The 16,760-nt window shown below is 46.9% G+C and overlaps 3 protein-coding genes across 3 annotated transcripts; 1 reads left to right on the forward strand and 2 right to left on the reverse strand.

The window, feature by feature from the left end:
- Positions 1–3,252: 3,252 nt before the first annotated feature.
- On the reverse strand, positions 3,253–3,462 carry A1O5_13450 (uncharacterized protein; the record flags this gene model as incomplete). Its single annotated transcript, XM_007754015.1, has 1 exon — positions 3,253–3,462. One exon carries the CDS (start codon positions 3,460–3,462, stop codon positions 3,253–3,255), a length of 210 nt encoding a protein of 69 aa, XP_007752205.1.
- Positions 3,463–6,927: 3,465 nt separating this feature from the next.
- Positions 6,928–8,930, reverse strand: A1O5_13451 (uncharacterized protein; the record flags this gene model as incomplete). The annotated part of the gene is made up of 5 exons (XM_007754016.1): positions 6,928–7,126; positions 7,210–7,590; positions 7,690–8,206; positions 8,257–8,538; positions 8,606–8,930. 5 exons carry the CDS (start codon positions 8,928–8,930, stop codon positions 6,928–6,930), a joined length of 1,704 nt encoding a protein of 567 aa, XP_007752206.1.
- A 1,103-nt stretch (positions 8,931–10,033) lies between these two features.
- A1O5_13452 (uncharacterized protein) lies at positions 10,034–10,663 on the forward strand (the record flags this gene model as incomplete). The annotated part of the gene is made up of 1 exon (XM_007754017.1): positions 10,034–10,663. The coding sequence occupies one exon, from the start codon at positions 10,034–10,036 to the stop codon at positions 10,661–10,663; it is 630 nt and encodes a 209-aa protein (XP_007752207.1).
- Positions 10,664–16,760: the final 6,097 nt, after the last annotated feature.

A 16,760-nucleotide genomic window follows, 5' to 3' on the forward strand; every position in this document is an offset into this window, starting at 1 on the left:
CTTATAGAGCTTAAAGTTTTATTATCGCTATTAATATACGATACGTAAAAGAGAAGTATACTTATATATTAACGAAGTATATTAACGTTAATACGAATCGTCTTAAGAAGTAGATTTATTTAGATCGTAGACGATATATTTACTACTCTAGAGTTATTTAAAGTAGCGTTAGCTACGCGTATATCGCTAATAGTAAAGAGACTAAGAATAAGATAAGCGACGCGGACGGCGGTCGTCTATATTTTACGCGATAAAATATCGACGATATCTCGGATCTCTACGAAGACTAAGACGCCGGGGTCGTCGCGATTATAAGTATTATTAACGACGAGTAACTTCTAGATACGGCGTATATAAGAAGTAAAGACCTTATATAGTATTAGTATATTAATAGCGATAAGATAGCGAACTTATAGAAATATAACTCGTAATATTACTACGATTATTAATAGTGTAGCGGAAGTAGCGCGTACTACTCGTAGACGTAACGTAAACGAGAGACTAATCCGAAGCTAATTTATTAACGCCGATATCGTTATTAAAACGGCGAAAATAACGACGATAGAGTAGACTTAGCGCCTTCTTACGTAAATTCTTCTTAGTTTTTTTAACTAAGCGAGGCGACGATAGAAAGCGATAAGTTAGTAGACGATTAATATACTATATATAATATAATAGCGAAGATATATATAATATTTATCTTTATTAAGAGAGCGACGTTTATCACCGAAGTTATTAATAATAGCGCTAAAACCGAGAGTAAAGAGAGTAGTGAGAGTAACGATAGTAAAAGATATTAAAAGCGATTAGTTTACGATAAGTATACTTAACGTATAAGATTTACTAATAAAGAGTTTAAATAAAGTAAATTAAAAACTTAGAAACTATTAACGCGAGATAATTATAATATAACGTATTAATATAAATAAAGCGTATATAAATAGTAAACGAAAAGCGCTTATAAAGAAAACGAATTAAATAGTTCGAGAAAAGAAAAAATTAAGAATTAATAACTATAATAAAATATTTATATTATAGAAAAAGTAAATATACTATTTATTAATACTCTTTACTCGTTATTTAGATATATATAACTTACGAATAGTAAAGATATACTATTATTCTTAGATTAGTTCTTCTCATAACATTGCGTAGTCTCTTCTGCTTCCGTAGTTAACTTAGTTACCTTATCGCACGTTAAGAACGCTCGACACGAGGCTCCCTCATCTAGTACTTAAATGCTTAGTGCACTACCCCACCGTGTCGAAAACCAAGGATCGGTTCCTGCCGGAGCGGTACTTAACATTTATTATTAGAGTCTTTATAACGGGCCATACCGTATTAGAAATGTAACAGTTGAACTATCTCTTTAATAATTGGAGGAGATTTTTGAATACGCTATCACATATTAGGTAAAGCGTGACCCATTTATATCCTTAGCCTTTAGTGGAAGAAAGTTGCGATGTGTCCGTAAGGGGAGGGCGGTTTCGGGAATCACTATACTGTACAGGCCCTCTGCGAGCACGCAGAGCGTACGCCTACGGGAGGCCTACGGGACGATGGACTCACACCTTCTCGCGGTGTCCGGTGTTAAGCGCTGAAAAGGCGTGAACTAAGATGAGTCCAAAACAACGAAAGGAGAGGGCGCGACTGCGACGCGTCAAAATACCCAAAAAAGAGGGAATCGATTTAAAAACCATCCGACGCGTCAGTATCCAGCTCGGACCTGGAACCGAAGTAAGTCCTATCGAAGCTTGTGGATGCGGTGTCGCCTACTGACGCGACAGGACACCCTCAGCTTACATGCGCTCTGAGTCGGCGCGTCACGGCGCGTCGCGAGGGTGGCAGGAACCTTGAAAGGTACGTTTGAACGGCCCTGTTAATTCTGATGTGTGCCATCTTAGGAAGTCTGCTACGGTACGTGCAGCCCTGTTAAACTTCGAGAACAAGCTACTGTCGCGCCGTGGTGGGTAGCCTGCGAGAGGCCCTGTTAAACTGCGAGAATAAGTCACCTCTCGACCTTCTAGACCCCGACTTGCCGGCCCTGTTAAACTCCGAGAACAAGTCACCGCGGGAAGGGAAAGAAGGAGGATAGTATACTGAAAGGAACAAGTCACCGGGAGGAAGTACAACTGAAGAGGGGACATAAGCTTGGTTAGTAAGGGATCGCAAACGGGGATGACTTGCTGGCGAGGAGCATCTCACGGGTGCCCTTGCGAGACATGGTCGGCCTAGATGTGGGAGACCGCACTAGGCAACGCGAAACGAGTCGTTGGGCTCGCGGGGCGTAGCACGTAATGGCAGCCATGGCAGGCCCGAGCCTACAAGACTGTCTGCGTGGCTCGAGAGGACAGAGGCGCATGTCGGTGTACAAAAAGACAGGGGCCAGCTACCTTACTCGCACTAAGGCCTACTGAAGAAAGTTGGGAGAAGTGGTGTCGTCCTAGTAAGGAGCTGTACCCCGTATGCGACTTGCTACCTGACTCGCACTTAGGCCCTGACCCTAACCGGCGGTAGTGGTGTCGTCCTAGCTGGGGAGGCCTGACGATGTATGCTTAAGGAGTAAACAGAGAGTCACCTAGGCGTAAGGGGCCTCGTCCACCCCAAGAGTCGTTGAGGCACGAGGCCGAAAACTAGGGTATAGTCTAGATAGGTAGACACGGCAAATATATATATGATTCTTTGGACAAGTCTTGGACTCCAAATCTGAAAGCAGTTCGGGCGACGATACGATTCGCAATGGCAACAGGACGACTTGATAACATTCGTTGATCAATCACGACTCAACCCTCAATCATTAAACCTGCCCTTTCGACTCTCACCTCGTGTCTCATCAAGCAGGCGCGCTTCAGCTACCGAGGATAGGATGCTGAACACTTGAAGAATCAACTTCAAGCCAGACTGCGGTAAGATCACTAATACGAGAATCCGTAAAGATGTAGCAAGCGAGGCAATGGTAAAGGGGAAAAAGCTGTTTCACGACCGGAATCTCGACGCTCGCCTCCCTCTTGGCCCACGTGACCTCGCGCCGCTTTTGCTCAGGCTGGCTCGCGCCTGGCTCAACGTCGGCTCAGGCCTGGCCGGGCCAGTTTACCTTGCTAACTATATTAGGGCGGTAGCCTAAAAGTCGTCTCTCCTCTAGACTGTTAAGTTTTGTTAGAACTGGACCTAACAAGTGTAAGAAAATAAGGCTAGTCTATAAGGAAGAGTCTAGAAGGATCTATTGCCATTATACATTATCTTGAACGTGCCCTAGAATCTATCTTCCGTAAGATCGCTAATCTCTAATATTTCGAGCTCCGGGGGTACATCGCCGAGGTTCAGCTCGTTGATAATAATGTCGTCGACAATAATGGTAGGCTTTGGGTCCGCACGGTTCAGGGTATTCGTGAGGAGCTCTTGGGCGCGAGGCAGGAAGCTGGCATCGGTCGATAGCGGCGACCAGTTAAAGTTAAACGCCATGTCGACGGTGTCCGAGGGTAACGGAGCTGGAGAACGGAGAGAGCAACTCAGATCGTGCTGTCCATCCTTTGTGCGCGGTGTGGTGTGAGTTGGATGTCGGCTTGATCACTCAGACTGCGCACATGTCATTGATTACCTGAGTTGGAGATGGGTGGACTAATGTGATCGTCTGACGCGATCGTCTCTCATCGGTCGGTAGTTCGCAGTGCCAGATTCACGCGGCAGGATGGTCTTTCAATGGTACAGATATCGGCTGGAAGGAAAGATGACCACAACATGCACGACGCGACTTGTTCAGCGTGAGTTGTGTTGTTATTGTTTCGTGAGATAGAGTTGCATCGCAAGCATCTGGGGTTGGAGAAACGAGATTTGACTCTGGAATTTCTTGGACAGCAGCCAGTCGTCACGAAGGTCACCAGCCGGGGATTCGGAAAAATCGCAGGGAAGAAAGGCGTGACCAGGGGTGGCCTCCGAGATCTAGAAAAACAATCCGAGTCCCGGCAAACCTGCCCCGACAGCCACACACGCAGCATCGCGTCATCGGACACGGCAGGACTTCGTAGTATCGTCGCTGGCCCAAGTACATCTTGACTCTTGATTGTATTCTCGCAATTGACCACGCAGACGTTCTCAGAACACCGCATCTTTTTTGGCCGAGTATTTCCTGGGGTTCGAATGCGTGCCTCGGTACTCACGTGATGGCCAAATGGCGAGCCACTCACGCTGCAGAGCCGCTCCCAGTGAAGTGGTTGACTTCACGAACCAGCCAAACAGAAAAAAGGATTCATTTACCAGGTGGGCCCAGAAAAACAATTAGGTGTGATATATTGTGTCTGCGGAATCTCAGTCACATCACCAAGACCCCTATCAGGCGGAGTTTAGGACAAATCACTTCCGAGGTCGCCAAAGTGACACGCGGCTCCATCGGTAGTCGAGCAGCCCAGTACTCTCGACGCTGGCCCCGATACTTAAATCCTAGCACTCTGCGAACCCGGGGCGGGCAGGTATTTACCTGGACGGTCGGCCGACGGAGACATCTGAACTAAGCCCAGAACCCCTGCGAACCCGGGGACTGGCCGCAGCAAAACCCCCAGTGCGCTGGGTGAAACTACTAACCTAATGCAATAGGAACCGATTGCCTTACCCACCACTCCCTAATAGGGATCGATCCATTGAGAACTCGACTGCCTCCAGCAGTCGGATCGGCGCCGCCATTGGCAGTGCGATTGAGGAGTAGGCCTGGGACGCCAGGATATATCCTTAAGAGGGGAGGGGCGAGCTTTCCTTTTTGTTCTTGGATCAGAGGGTGGTTAGGCCAGGTATGGGTCAGTGCGCTAAAGCTTATAATCTATACTTCTTTTCACCGCTGTTCTGTTCCTGATCTTTACTTTTGTTGGGTGCGAGTGATATTCATGTGTCATGCGAATGTCTTCACGAATTCGAGAGCGCTGAAAGCTGAAAGTCCTTACACATCTACAAAGCTGGGTCCTTGGTCGTGACTTCCTCTACGCTCGACTCTTTAACTGCCATACCGCTTCCCGCGTCCCTGATGTCGTCTATTATATAAGCCCAGCCTATTCGTAACTAGCAATCCAAGTTGATATCTCTCTCATTATGCCGGACAAGACACCTGGACTCTCTTATATCTATATATAAGAAGTCATACACCCCACAACACCGGGCACACGGCGCACTCACGACGTCATACAGAAATCCGATTTCGCTAACCACTAGGGAATTATAATGCAATAGCGAAAAAGGAGCTGTGGGGGAGCGGTTCTCCCTAGTACCCACGTAGAGCTCTGAGCAAACCCCTCCATGGTATGTCCCAGATTCCTCCCTCCCGGAACGACTTTAGCAGAGGGAAGAAGAAAGTAATGCCATTCGATCGACCTATGGCTATCCCTTCTTCATCTGCAGCTATGGATGAACCGCTCGTAAATCAGCCTTCAACGAAAGAGAACCGAAGAGAAAAGAATAGGGAGACATAAGTCCAGAATTCCACAATGCAGGCAGCGAGAGGCGGACGGGGACGCAGCTGCCTCCCGATTCGCGACAACGGAATAAAGTTCATATCGCCGCCGTCGTCGGGAAAAAAGTCCCAGAAGACTGATAGATATACAGCCAACGGCAATAACGGATGCATAATCTCCTCCCATCCACAAGTCCCCTTTGAAAGTCGTGCTCCATAGGTATGTATGCACCACAGGAGCCAACCTCCAGCGGAAGCAGCGTGGCCTGCCATGATGCCCAGCCTGCGCCCAGCCCTCTAGGATTCCCCATTAGGCTCTCCCAGAGTGCCACAGCGCCCAGCACGCCCAGAAGCCTAAGAATCTTAGGAGCGAAAGCCAATTCCATGAATTTACCCGTAATGTAAATCGATACAAAGTCACAACCACCGAAGGAAAAACACCGAGGGCTGGCAGCATGTCTCGTTGTCGATCAAACTACTAACTACTAGTCCAGTTGCATAGTCTTTTGTTGGCTAGCCTGACTCGATTCAATTCGATTCGACTTCGTGTTTATTCAGCTCTTCTTTCAGTTATTTTCCCCCGCGACGGAAGGGGGTCCTGCTCCGGCTGGGCTTGTTTGAACACGGAGCGTCAGTAGCCCCTCGGCCTACGGGTGGTGGCGGTGGACCAACATCCATCCTCGCGCCCGAGACACTATGTTCGTTCGTTCGTTCGTGCAGTTCCCCTCGATGGATAGATGTCGGTCCATGTCATGGCCAGTCGAGGTCGATTCAAACTTACGCGGCCGGGGCCCTGGTTCGAGAGCTATTACCCCGGGGGGCAGGCGAGCGCAAAGACCGACGGGCCCCCTCTGCTGGCTTGCCGTCACAGGAGAGATTGCGTTGCATGATGGCCTGGCTTCTTGCTACTGGATCGGTTTCCTGGCTCTCACCTTCCTACCTACCTATCTGTCTATACCTGTAGGTTTGATCGAGGTGGTAAAGGTGAAGGCCGGGGAAGTGGATTATGGCCGCGTGGCCGTGTGTTTGATGGTATGTTGCTGCTGGGATGGATGGTGACTTGGGTCTCCACATGGAAGGAGAGAGCAAAGGGTTGATCTGCCTGCAAATCATCGCAGGTTGGCATCATGACCAAGATCTAGCTAAAATTCTCTAGCTAAGGTACATAGTCAAATAGATAAATACACGTTTCTACTCGAAGCCCGGCCCTCATTCCCTTTCTGCTTATTTAGTCCCCCCTGATATATGTCCCGCATTATGATTTCCCGTCCAGGAACTATTAAGCAACGCCGACAATACAGAATTCAAACGCAAAGCGGAATATTCAAAAACGGAAAAAGGAATGCCAGATACTCATCCATCACCATGATACCATGTTGGTTCCTTCACATTCCCACACACATATTGCATATTGGGCAGGGGCTTTCTCCGAAATCGTTCGTTTCTGTCGTCACCGTCACACCACAATCCGTGCCCAGACAGAATTTCAGGAATCAACCAGCCCACAGTCTCCCTAAGGATCTCTTCTGAGGTTGACCAATCTGACCGCCATTTGGAACGTCAGTGATGTCCGAGCACTTAGCGACACCGCTCGGCTTGTCGTAGCTCTCAAAGTTGGACGGATTACTTGACCACGAACACGTGCATGTTCCAGCTAGTGATGAGCTGGCGCCGCCGATATCGCTAGTGTCACTATGTATTGCAAAGGATTAGGTTAGCTTATCGTGATATGTATAAGTAACGAGGGAGTTGAGAATAAAATGAGCGAGACTCACGTATCAATACAGGAGAATTCGCCTCGATCAATATACTCTTCCGGTATCGACGGATCTGGTTTTTCGGACTCCGTAATATGGTAGCTGTATACAACGCAGTTGGTGGTGACGTTGCCCGGGGCGCCTTTACAAGTCTCGAGCACGTTGGTCAACATAGACTTGCACGTTGATGTGTCGAGCGTGGCCCACCCGCCACAGTTTTGGGCGCCCCAACTCACCATCAACTGGAGCAGACCCTTGACTCCCTCTGCTGCGTACGGTAGATCAACATACGGCGTTTCGTTCGAGAGCACTTTACCGGCAATTCTTGAATCCTGGCAGAAGGCCTCAACGGCTGCAGATGCTGAGGCTTGAGGAGGGCTCGTCAGCCCGGTTGGCAGGCTGTGACACGCTGGTGAAGGAGCGGCCGTTGAGGACGCAGGTCATAGGCCTGGGGAAGTGGTGGGTGATGCTGCTTCTGCAGTCGCCCAATAAGCCGACCAGGTTGACCTCCAGGAGTTCAATGATGATTGGTAAGTTGCTGGATAGTCCGCGTCTGCCGCGAATGTGGCGGATGTTTCCACAAACGTTATTGTTGCTGAACTTTCATCCGTATCCAGTCCACAGGTTGAAGATGCTGGTGGAATCGTATATGCTGAAGCACTGAAGTCCGACCGATTTTGAATATGTAATGTGTTGTTCTCGAAGTAGAATGTTGAATAAGATCTGGCTTGGGGATTCCCGACTGGTCTGTCCACGGCGAAGGGCCGGGACGGATACCCTTCAAGAGACGCATAGTAACTGGACATTGCAAAGTACATAAGATTCTCTGCATTTTGTAAGACCCAAATCCCAGCATTGTCTCTTACTCGTGACAATATCTTGGCATAATAAGCACCGTAGGCTGGCTCCCATGTCTGCTCGCCCTCAAGGAAGATCCATAGATCACGGACTTGGGCATTCGGCGGTGAACTTGCGACAGGGCGAATATGAAATATCTCGTGCAGAAATGTCTCAGCTTGTCACTCGATGTCAGTTCTTGCCTGATAACATATGCATGAGCCGTACCTTGGTTACTCCACAAAGCTAGGTTGAACTTGGTCTCTGGTGGACTATTATGCATCGCTGCTTTGGCGTTACTTAGAGAGGATTGCAGAAAAAATCTGGGACAGAAGTTGATCATTGGGCCATTGTTGTTGGATCCGCCGCTATTGCTGGTGTAGGCAAAGGTATCTGTTGGAATATTACACGGGCAGCGCGCTCTGGGATCGTCGCATCGAGTGTTGATTAGGAAATCTGTTGGCCATGAAATGACAGAGGGTTCAAAGGTAGCCGCATGAGTATAGAGGCCTGGGATCAGACGGATTATTGAAGTTCTCTGTCAAGCAACGAAGTGATCATGCCACTTATCACGAACCTTGTATTGTGTTGTATAGGGGCTGACTGAAGGGTGCCCCGAGAAATTCTGTCGCAGCTGCCGAATTCCAATCAATAGCTCCTTTAATCTCGTTCCGATTCAGAACTGCTGCAGCATCCCAGAAAGCCTGTACGATCGCTCGGATCTGCCATGACGCACAGCCCTCGAATCCGGTGAGATGGGTATATGTAGCATTTAGCTGATCGTCCGTTATGTCTACCCCGGGCTCGTTTAGTGTTTGGGCAGCGATGACAGCAGATCGAGTGAGAAATTGGATGAGCAAGCCACAGATTGCGATGCTAGAAGGGAGAAATTTGGAAAACATGGCCGATTAAGTGACTTGTAGTTGAGATATCTGGACAAGAATGCAAACTGATCAAAAGTAAATGGTAAAGAAGTGAAATTGATCATTAGAAGGTACAATTATATATTTAAAGCAGAGACTCTCAGCGTCGAAAATGAGAAAAAGGTGCTTGCTGATCCTGCTTTTCGAGGCCAAGTGAAGCGCTGATGATCTCGAAGACGGTCAACATAAGATGAGACCTCTAGAATGGCCGACACCATTCTAATTGTAGTTCGAAGAGGTTTCAAGTTAACGCTGTGGCTCTGATAATGAAAATAAGTCTGAGGAAGTAGCGAAAGTTGAAAGGCTGACCGAGAAAGTCGCCGCAGGACGGGCTGTACATTTGATGAACCGACCATGTTTCCCACTCAGGTCAAACTGGGACAACTGAGGCGGAGCTGCGCGAAAAGAGGGAGTAGTGACATTGATAATCCTGTAGGCAATAACCGAACCGAAGATAATGGGCCGAGAGATGCCTCGAGGCCTGCCTCGACTTGTAGTGAAAGCAGTCGTTTGTCTCAAATGGTATATGGTAGAGGCCTCCCAAAAGGGTGCGCTTAGATTTCCTGCGCCGCGCTTATATGATTATTCATTGTTAGGCGGGGGCCGATCTTGATATCGACTCACTTAGCTTCGCATCAAATTAGCCACGACGCCCTACTCTTGTCTCGTCAGTCCGGGTAGCGAGTAACTAGCCTTAGTCTCACTAGTCTCAGATAACCGCCCGGGAATGGTCAGGGCGACCGGAGAAATGGTCAAGGAAAGCCCCCACGCAAGCACAAACTAGAGGCACCATTCCGAGCCATTAGGCAGCAACGGAAGGTCGCGGCGAATCACAGTCCAGGCTTCCTTACGCTCTAAGTAGGCGATTCACGTCAGTCACATTGTGATGAGGCGCCGACCGCTGAGCCGTACTTAAGGCGCTTGCGTCCACTTCAAACCCCGCCCCAAAATTGAACTCCAGATTCTCCTTCCCCTTCGGCAGCGCCATATTGATCCTCGTCAAGCTCCACTGTACAATGCGCTTCATCTCGTCTTCCTCCATCATTATATTCTCTCTCACAAACTGCTTGTTCACTGTGGCTATGCGCATAATTCATCCACCGGGCTGGTCGATATCGGACTGGCCCTCATACAAGGACCGACGACTCTACCTGAATGATGCCGCCAAAGTCTATGCCTGGCCTAGCACTGGTGGCAGACTTGAATTGCCAAACCCTAGTGCACTTGAGCTTGACATCCTCGGAATTGAGGATCACTTCAACGAGAGCAACAAATCCAACGACACCGCCGAAGAAGATGCATTTGCCCTCAGGCTTCGGAGGCTCGGTGGGACATTCTACGAGTACCAATACGGCTCAAGACGTGAGGAGCTTCGCGATGCCGAAATTCATAGCTGGCTAGGTTGGCCGGAGGACGAAGAGCACAAAGGTGGTGTGTGGGTGCTGAAGCTGACGTGGCGCGAACTGAGAAGCCCTTTCCGGCCTCGTTTCACGGGGAGGATCAGGCTGGCGAGGACAATGCAAGACCGGTGCCGAGCTATTGAGATGTGTGGCGGAACGTTCTATGCAAATCCCACTGACGAGCACCTGGTTCCCATGGAACCAATGTCCAGCCTGCAAGAACTGCTTCTCACCCAAGCCCTCTCACCTCCAGAAGCACCACCGCCGCCACCACCAGGTTTTCGACAGGGCTGGATGGACGACTACGGATGATAGTGTTGATGTCAAATCAACCAACAATTTTTCTCTTCAGGACACGGAACAGTTGTGACGAGCTCAACTTGTCCTCGGTCCTACCACCGTCGGACGCTACCGCCAACGCCAGCCTACATCGCAACGAACGCAACTCGTTCTCCGACCTGAAAGAGATTTCACCAATGCAAACAATGAAGACGGTTTAGCTAGCTTAACCCAAGGACGACATCTGGATTGCAGCCTTCGCTATCGTCGTGCGACTGATGTATCAGGTGACGGACGGGGCGTGTAGGAAGGAGCACGAGAGGTCTGGCACGGATTCGGTATAATCTGGAGCCCGGAATTCCAGGCCTTAATGAGATTGATTCGTTTCTGGTCGATGTTTCGTGAAATATATCGTCGTTACGAAGATGCGGTCCTCTTCGAGCTATCCGTGTAGACTGCTGTAAAAAAGTAACGTAACTGGCGTGGGAACGGCGCAACCCCACCGGAATTTTCTAGAGTCTGAGCCTGACCTGGGGACGGTAGGACAAGGAATGGGATTGGAACTTGGTGCCTTGAATCAAACCTGATGTATTTATTGCCACACGCGCAATACCACTATTGGTTGCCTCGTCTTTTGTAAGGGCAGCTCCCACAACACACTTAGCGCCCGACTGGCGAGACAATACGACGGAAACTAAAATTAGACGTGCAAGACTTTTGGTGTACAAGGCTTTCAGGCTGTCGCTTGGGGACACCTGTTAACCAGGTTCACCCTCTAGAATAGAACCCCTCTTTGGGGAGTAGGTTTTTCGTTCGCAAGTAATCGAGGTATTTTCCAGTTACTGCGCTAGACAAACGGCTACATATCAAACCGTCCTCATTCCGGACATCACGAGCTTGGTACACGTGCATGTCTCCTTGCCAGTCATAAAACCGCTGATAGTCTCTCATTATCGTCATATCCGCACTCAATGCCCTGCCCTGAGCAACAATAAAAGGCCCAAGCTTAGACAACATTGCGGTGCTGAACAGTACCGTAGTCTCCTCTTTCTCGTCAACCATGCCAGTCTTGGTCGCTGAACTCGCCGACACCGACCTCGGCGTCCTCGCCGTCGAAGATCTTGGCGATTTCCTCGATCGTGGGCCCCTTGGTCTCGACGTACAGGAAGTAGACAAAGACTAGTTCGAAAGCGATCCAGCACTGTTTTCATCACACACAAAGTTGTTAGCAGCGATTCTTGGCTGGAGATGTGTGGTTTGGGGCGGAAACGGGGGGTGGTGGGCGAGGGGATTTCTTTCTCTCCGCCTCCGCTGCCTCCTCCTCCTCCTCCTGGAAGAAAACTTACAGTGTAAATGGTGTATAATTTCCAGTTAGGCTGTAAGTGCTTAAAGCCTAGGGGATTGACGTACTGCGGTTGTCAGTCTTTGAAATATCTATTAGGGCGACCTGACGGCCAAGACTCTGGTCATACCGGTATAGGTTTTTAAGGCATACTCACTTAATTTATGACCAGCGCGACCTAGACCCAGAAGTTCATGATCATCAGGCCCTTGGCTCGGATCTTGAATGGCATGATCTCCACGGTGTAGGCGACCAACAGGCCAGACTAGGCCAGGGCGTAAGTCACGAACGGCCGTGACAAGGTGTGCCAAGCGGCACGTGACTAGCTAGTATATCGTACGCGAGTCGCGTACGGAGCTCCTTAAGCTCCTTACGCTTCGAGTCGATGTCGATACCGCTATATAGATAGATAGCAACCATTCAAACAGTCCTTGAGAAGCTCCCGCCAGTCATTCGTGACACATTACGTCAACTTGAATTAGGTGCCAAGTTATGGGCACCCTAGGCTAGGCCGAGGCGATAAATTGGCAACTATAGGCGGGTGCCGGGAACGGGGCCCCTGGCCCAGATTGTGGGCGCGTTCGATTCCTTGCTTAGGCCGACTACCACCATGCTCAGTTGTTGACCTATGACATGCAATTACACCTTCTGCAAGTGCCTCGCCGAGACAGACCATGGTTTCAACACTAGCACGCCTATACAAACTCGGCACTCTTGTGTTTCAACCCCTTTTCACTGTTCAGTCATTCTACTTGTTCAGGGACCCCCTGAACCCCTTTCACACTCGTTTACATAGCTATATAAGACCGGTGGATGTCCCGTCAAGGGACAGACACCAGAGCCCGCAATACATTCATTATCTCGGACATTATCAGTCACGTGCAGGAGCATCTCAGGTTGAAGCAGCGAGGCTCAGGGCGTGCTCAGGTCCAAGGATGGAAATGGAATGTCCTCCTGTCGAGATTCCGATATCGAATCCCCTGTATCTGTACGGGCTTCAAGGAGAGTATGACGTATCTGGAGAAATGTATTAGTAGAATAGCTTTAGTTGCCCTTTCGGCCTAGCCGCCGGGTGTAATAAATTGTGTGTGTGTGTGTGTGTGTATACTGTACAGTATGTAACTTCTCCACAATGAAAATATCTGGTGAAGCATTGCGCTGAAGACTTAAGGCCCAAAAATGGTCCCGGTAAGACGACTTGGTCTCGTTGCGGGCCGAGAATTAGGCCCTAATTACCTTAGCACAAGATCACTGGGGGTCACGCTTTTGGGGATTTAGGATTATGGAAGGCCCCGGGGGGATGGCAATGTGTCCCATTCGAAGTGCTGCTAATTATAATACTATAACTGGCAACCACTAGCTCAGAGGGATCGAGCTAGCTGTCCTGATAATGCTCGACGTACACACAAACATCAAACACTCCCAGCAAGTGCACTGTCTTTACTGATGACCCAGCCGCCATTCAAGCGATAGCCAATCCGAAGTATCCTTCAGGCCGCTATATCCTCGTAGAGGCTATATAAGCGTTCGACCAGCTCCGTTAAATCCCCGCACGCGAACTTCACCATCCGTCAAGCCGTGAAGGGTGAATGGGACCAGAACTGGGAATCGGCGAAACATGATAGGGCGCGTTTTCGACTTGGAGTCCGGCCTAGGAAAGAGACCCTAACCACGCATTTAGGCACCCACCGAGCAATTAGCTCGGTCATCATATAGATGCGTATAGATAAGATCGATGTTGCGTCATCACAGTATATACTAAGGAGTGGCTGGATGAATGACAGCGTCTACCAGCAAGATATTAAGAGATATAGAATGGCTAGGTGATAAGATACTAGTAAGAGGTGATTAAGAGCTAAACAACACTAAGGATCGACAGTAACATTCGCATCTAGATATCAAATCAGGATCTATTCGTCTAGTACCGCTCTAGCTTCTTCGCCATAGCTAAATCTATATAGAGCGAGGAAGTGGCAGCGAATAGATAGGAAGATAGATTAATCAATTCATTCCGAGTGCAACAGCGTGCTAAGGCACTTACCAGAAATATACTACTTTTCGCTTCTGCACATCGCGCAATAATCGGCCTGCGCACGCACCCGCACGCCATCAATAAGGCCGACGCCGACCAATGCCAATGCGGCCATGGACGCCAAACCGTAAGGCATATTCTCCTCGAATGATAGAATTGGTGTGAGGAGCGATAACGAATGTACGTAGGCAAAACTTCATACATGGGCCTTAAGTATATTCTCTGTAGCTCGTCAATAGTAGTACGATCAGCTAAGAGTTAGATCCTAATTAGGTAATACCTATAGATAGTTCTACTACTATCTATTAGTAAAGAAGATAAAAAAGAAAATCATTCGTAAAGTACAGCGTTGTGAAGCTAGTTGCTGTGAAGCAAAATGTCGTGGAGTAAAGTGCCGTGAAACAAAGTGCCGTGAAGTAAAGTGCCGTGAAGTAAAGTGCCGTGAAGTAAAGTGCCGTGAAGTAAAGTGCCGTGAAGTAAAGTGTCCTAGAGTAAATTATTATAAAGTAAAATATTGTGAAGCAGCCTATTATAGAGTAAATTATTATAAAGTAAAATGCTATAAAGTAGCCCGTCATAAAGCAAATTATTATGAAGCAAAATACTATAAAGTAAAATATTATAAAGTAAAATATTATGAAGTAAAATATTGTGAAGCAGCCCGTTATAAAGTAAATTATCATAAAGTAAATTACTATGAAGCAGCCCGTTATAAAGCAGCCCATCATAAAGTAGTTTATCGTACGATAAATTCGGATATACTCCGGGTCTTTAACCTCGAGGCTACTAGTGTTAAAGACTAACCTAATTAATTAATTAATTATATTATAGTGTAATAGAGCACTTTAGAGTTCGGCGTATACGTGCAACAACGCATAGAGACCTATTATTAAGGTTCCTACCGGGGCCTAACTAGGTTAGGGTTCCTAGTAACAATCCTAATAGTATGAACTGGTTGGGAAGAACGCAAGGTATGAGAAGTCACTTGTCACTAAGAACTATAAGTCCAATAGTTAACATAAGTTAGCTACGAAGAGAGTATAAGCTATCTAGGGGAAATGAGCGTAGCTATATACTTATATAGGCTTTCCGTATAGGGCAATGTGGGTCGGTATATTAGTATGTTGGTATATTCCAGTCCAACATATTAATAGACCACTTCTTTTCTATTCTAAACATCACGTGACTTCTTTTAGCCTTGCTTCCCGAGGCTACCTTATTCGGTTAAGCTTCCTTCCTAGTTCATTCCACGTCCTACTCGCGGGCCTTTAAGGCTATATCTAATACTATTTCTCTCTTAGACTTATTCGTTGTTCTCAACGTACTTAAGATAGATCGTGTTCTAGGTTTAACTTCCCCTTCTCTCTTCTTCCTTCATCATAGCTGACTATACAGTTCTTTCGTGTTGCTAAGGTTCGTCGTTCTTTCAAACCTCAAAAGTCCCGAAGCGATCGTCGTAACGAGCTTATCGATTCCATTTCCTCTAATCCTAACAATATTACGATGATTGCTTATAGCGAGTATATAAGCCACGGGGTAATTTATTATTATGATCGGAAGTAATTATCTAGCTACGCGGAGTGTCTACGTCACTAGCGAAACTATAACGAAATATTCTTTATAGAGAAGTTTCGGAAAGTAGAGAAATAAAAGAAATAACTAGTGTCCCGGTCTCGGGCGAAACGAAAAAAGATTGCCCGTCTTAGACGTCTACTCCTTAAGACGAAGAAGAAGAATATAACTCTATAAGAGAATCTATCTCGATTAGAGAAGACTTTTAGTCGTATATTACGTCGGGAGATATAGGCTTTAGAAGTATTTAATTAGATATCTACGACTAAAGAAGTGGCCCTGGCCGAGCCTAACTTCGTCTAATTCGACGCGCCGATCGTCGAGTAGGTGAATTAGAAGGCTATATTTACTAAAATCACTCCGGGTAATCTCTCCGCGTCTTCTTTAGAAGTTCCTTCGAAAGGTTAGTTTCTGGTTCCTAGCTGTTTTTATATTCGTCGTACCCTAACTATTTAATTAGATACTAAGGGGTTCCACGTATAACACGTCTCTTAAGAATCTTCTCAACATCGTATTCCTCTAGTGTTAATTCCTTATTTAGCGATAGTATCTTAACTAGTTTAGCGTTCTTTAATGCTAGTTTAAGAAGTGCTTTATAAAATACATTGTATATACGTATATCTTTCGGTAGTTTCAGTCGATATATAACTTTCCTAAGCTTATCTTTAATCTTAAATAGTTCTAGCTTTATATAGTCTAGTTTTCTACTTAGTCGTTTTATTTTAATATTTTTTCGTAAAAGATAGACGGGGTCCCTCTCCTCTAGAAGCGATCTCTCGATTCGTTTCTTATTTACGTATTTTACTATTCTTTCTACGAGGAATCCTAGATCTAATTTAAGTTAGTCGTGAAGTTCTCTTATGGTAAGAGCTATACTTAGGGCTCTAGAGTTCGGACTTTTATCTATCGTCTCCTCGAGTCGTAGATGAAATTCGTAATTCGTAAAGAATAGGCTTATTTCTATTACTAATTTATAGTTATTAAAGTAGAATTATATCATTAGTAGTAGTCGTACCTAATTAGTTTAACTATAATTTATATATATCTATAAGTATTATTCTAATGTTTAGTTAGTTCTTTCTATTTATTCATCGATCTATAGATAAAACGATATAAATAGCTTATACTTCGTAATTAGTAGTTTCATTAGTGCTTTTTAGAACTTAGATGTAAAAAGCTTATCT

This window comes from Cladophialophora psammophila, assembly GCF_000585535.1.
Source record: "Cladophialophora psammophila CBS 110553 chromosome Unknown aczJe-supercont1.58, whole genome shotgun sequence".
Taxonomy (NCBI): Eukaryota; Fungi; Ascomycota; class Eurotiomycetes; order Chaetothyriales; family Herpotrichiellaceae; genus Cladophialophora; species Cladophialophora psammophila.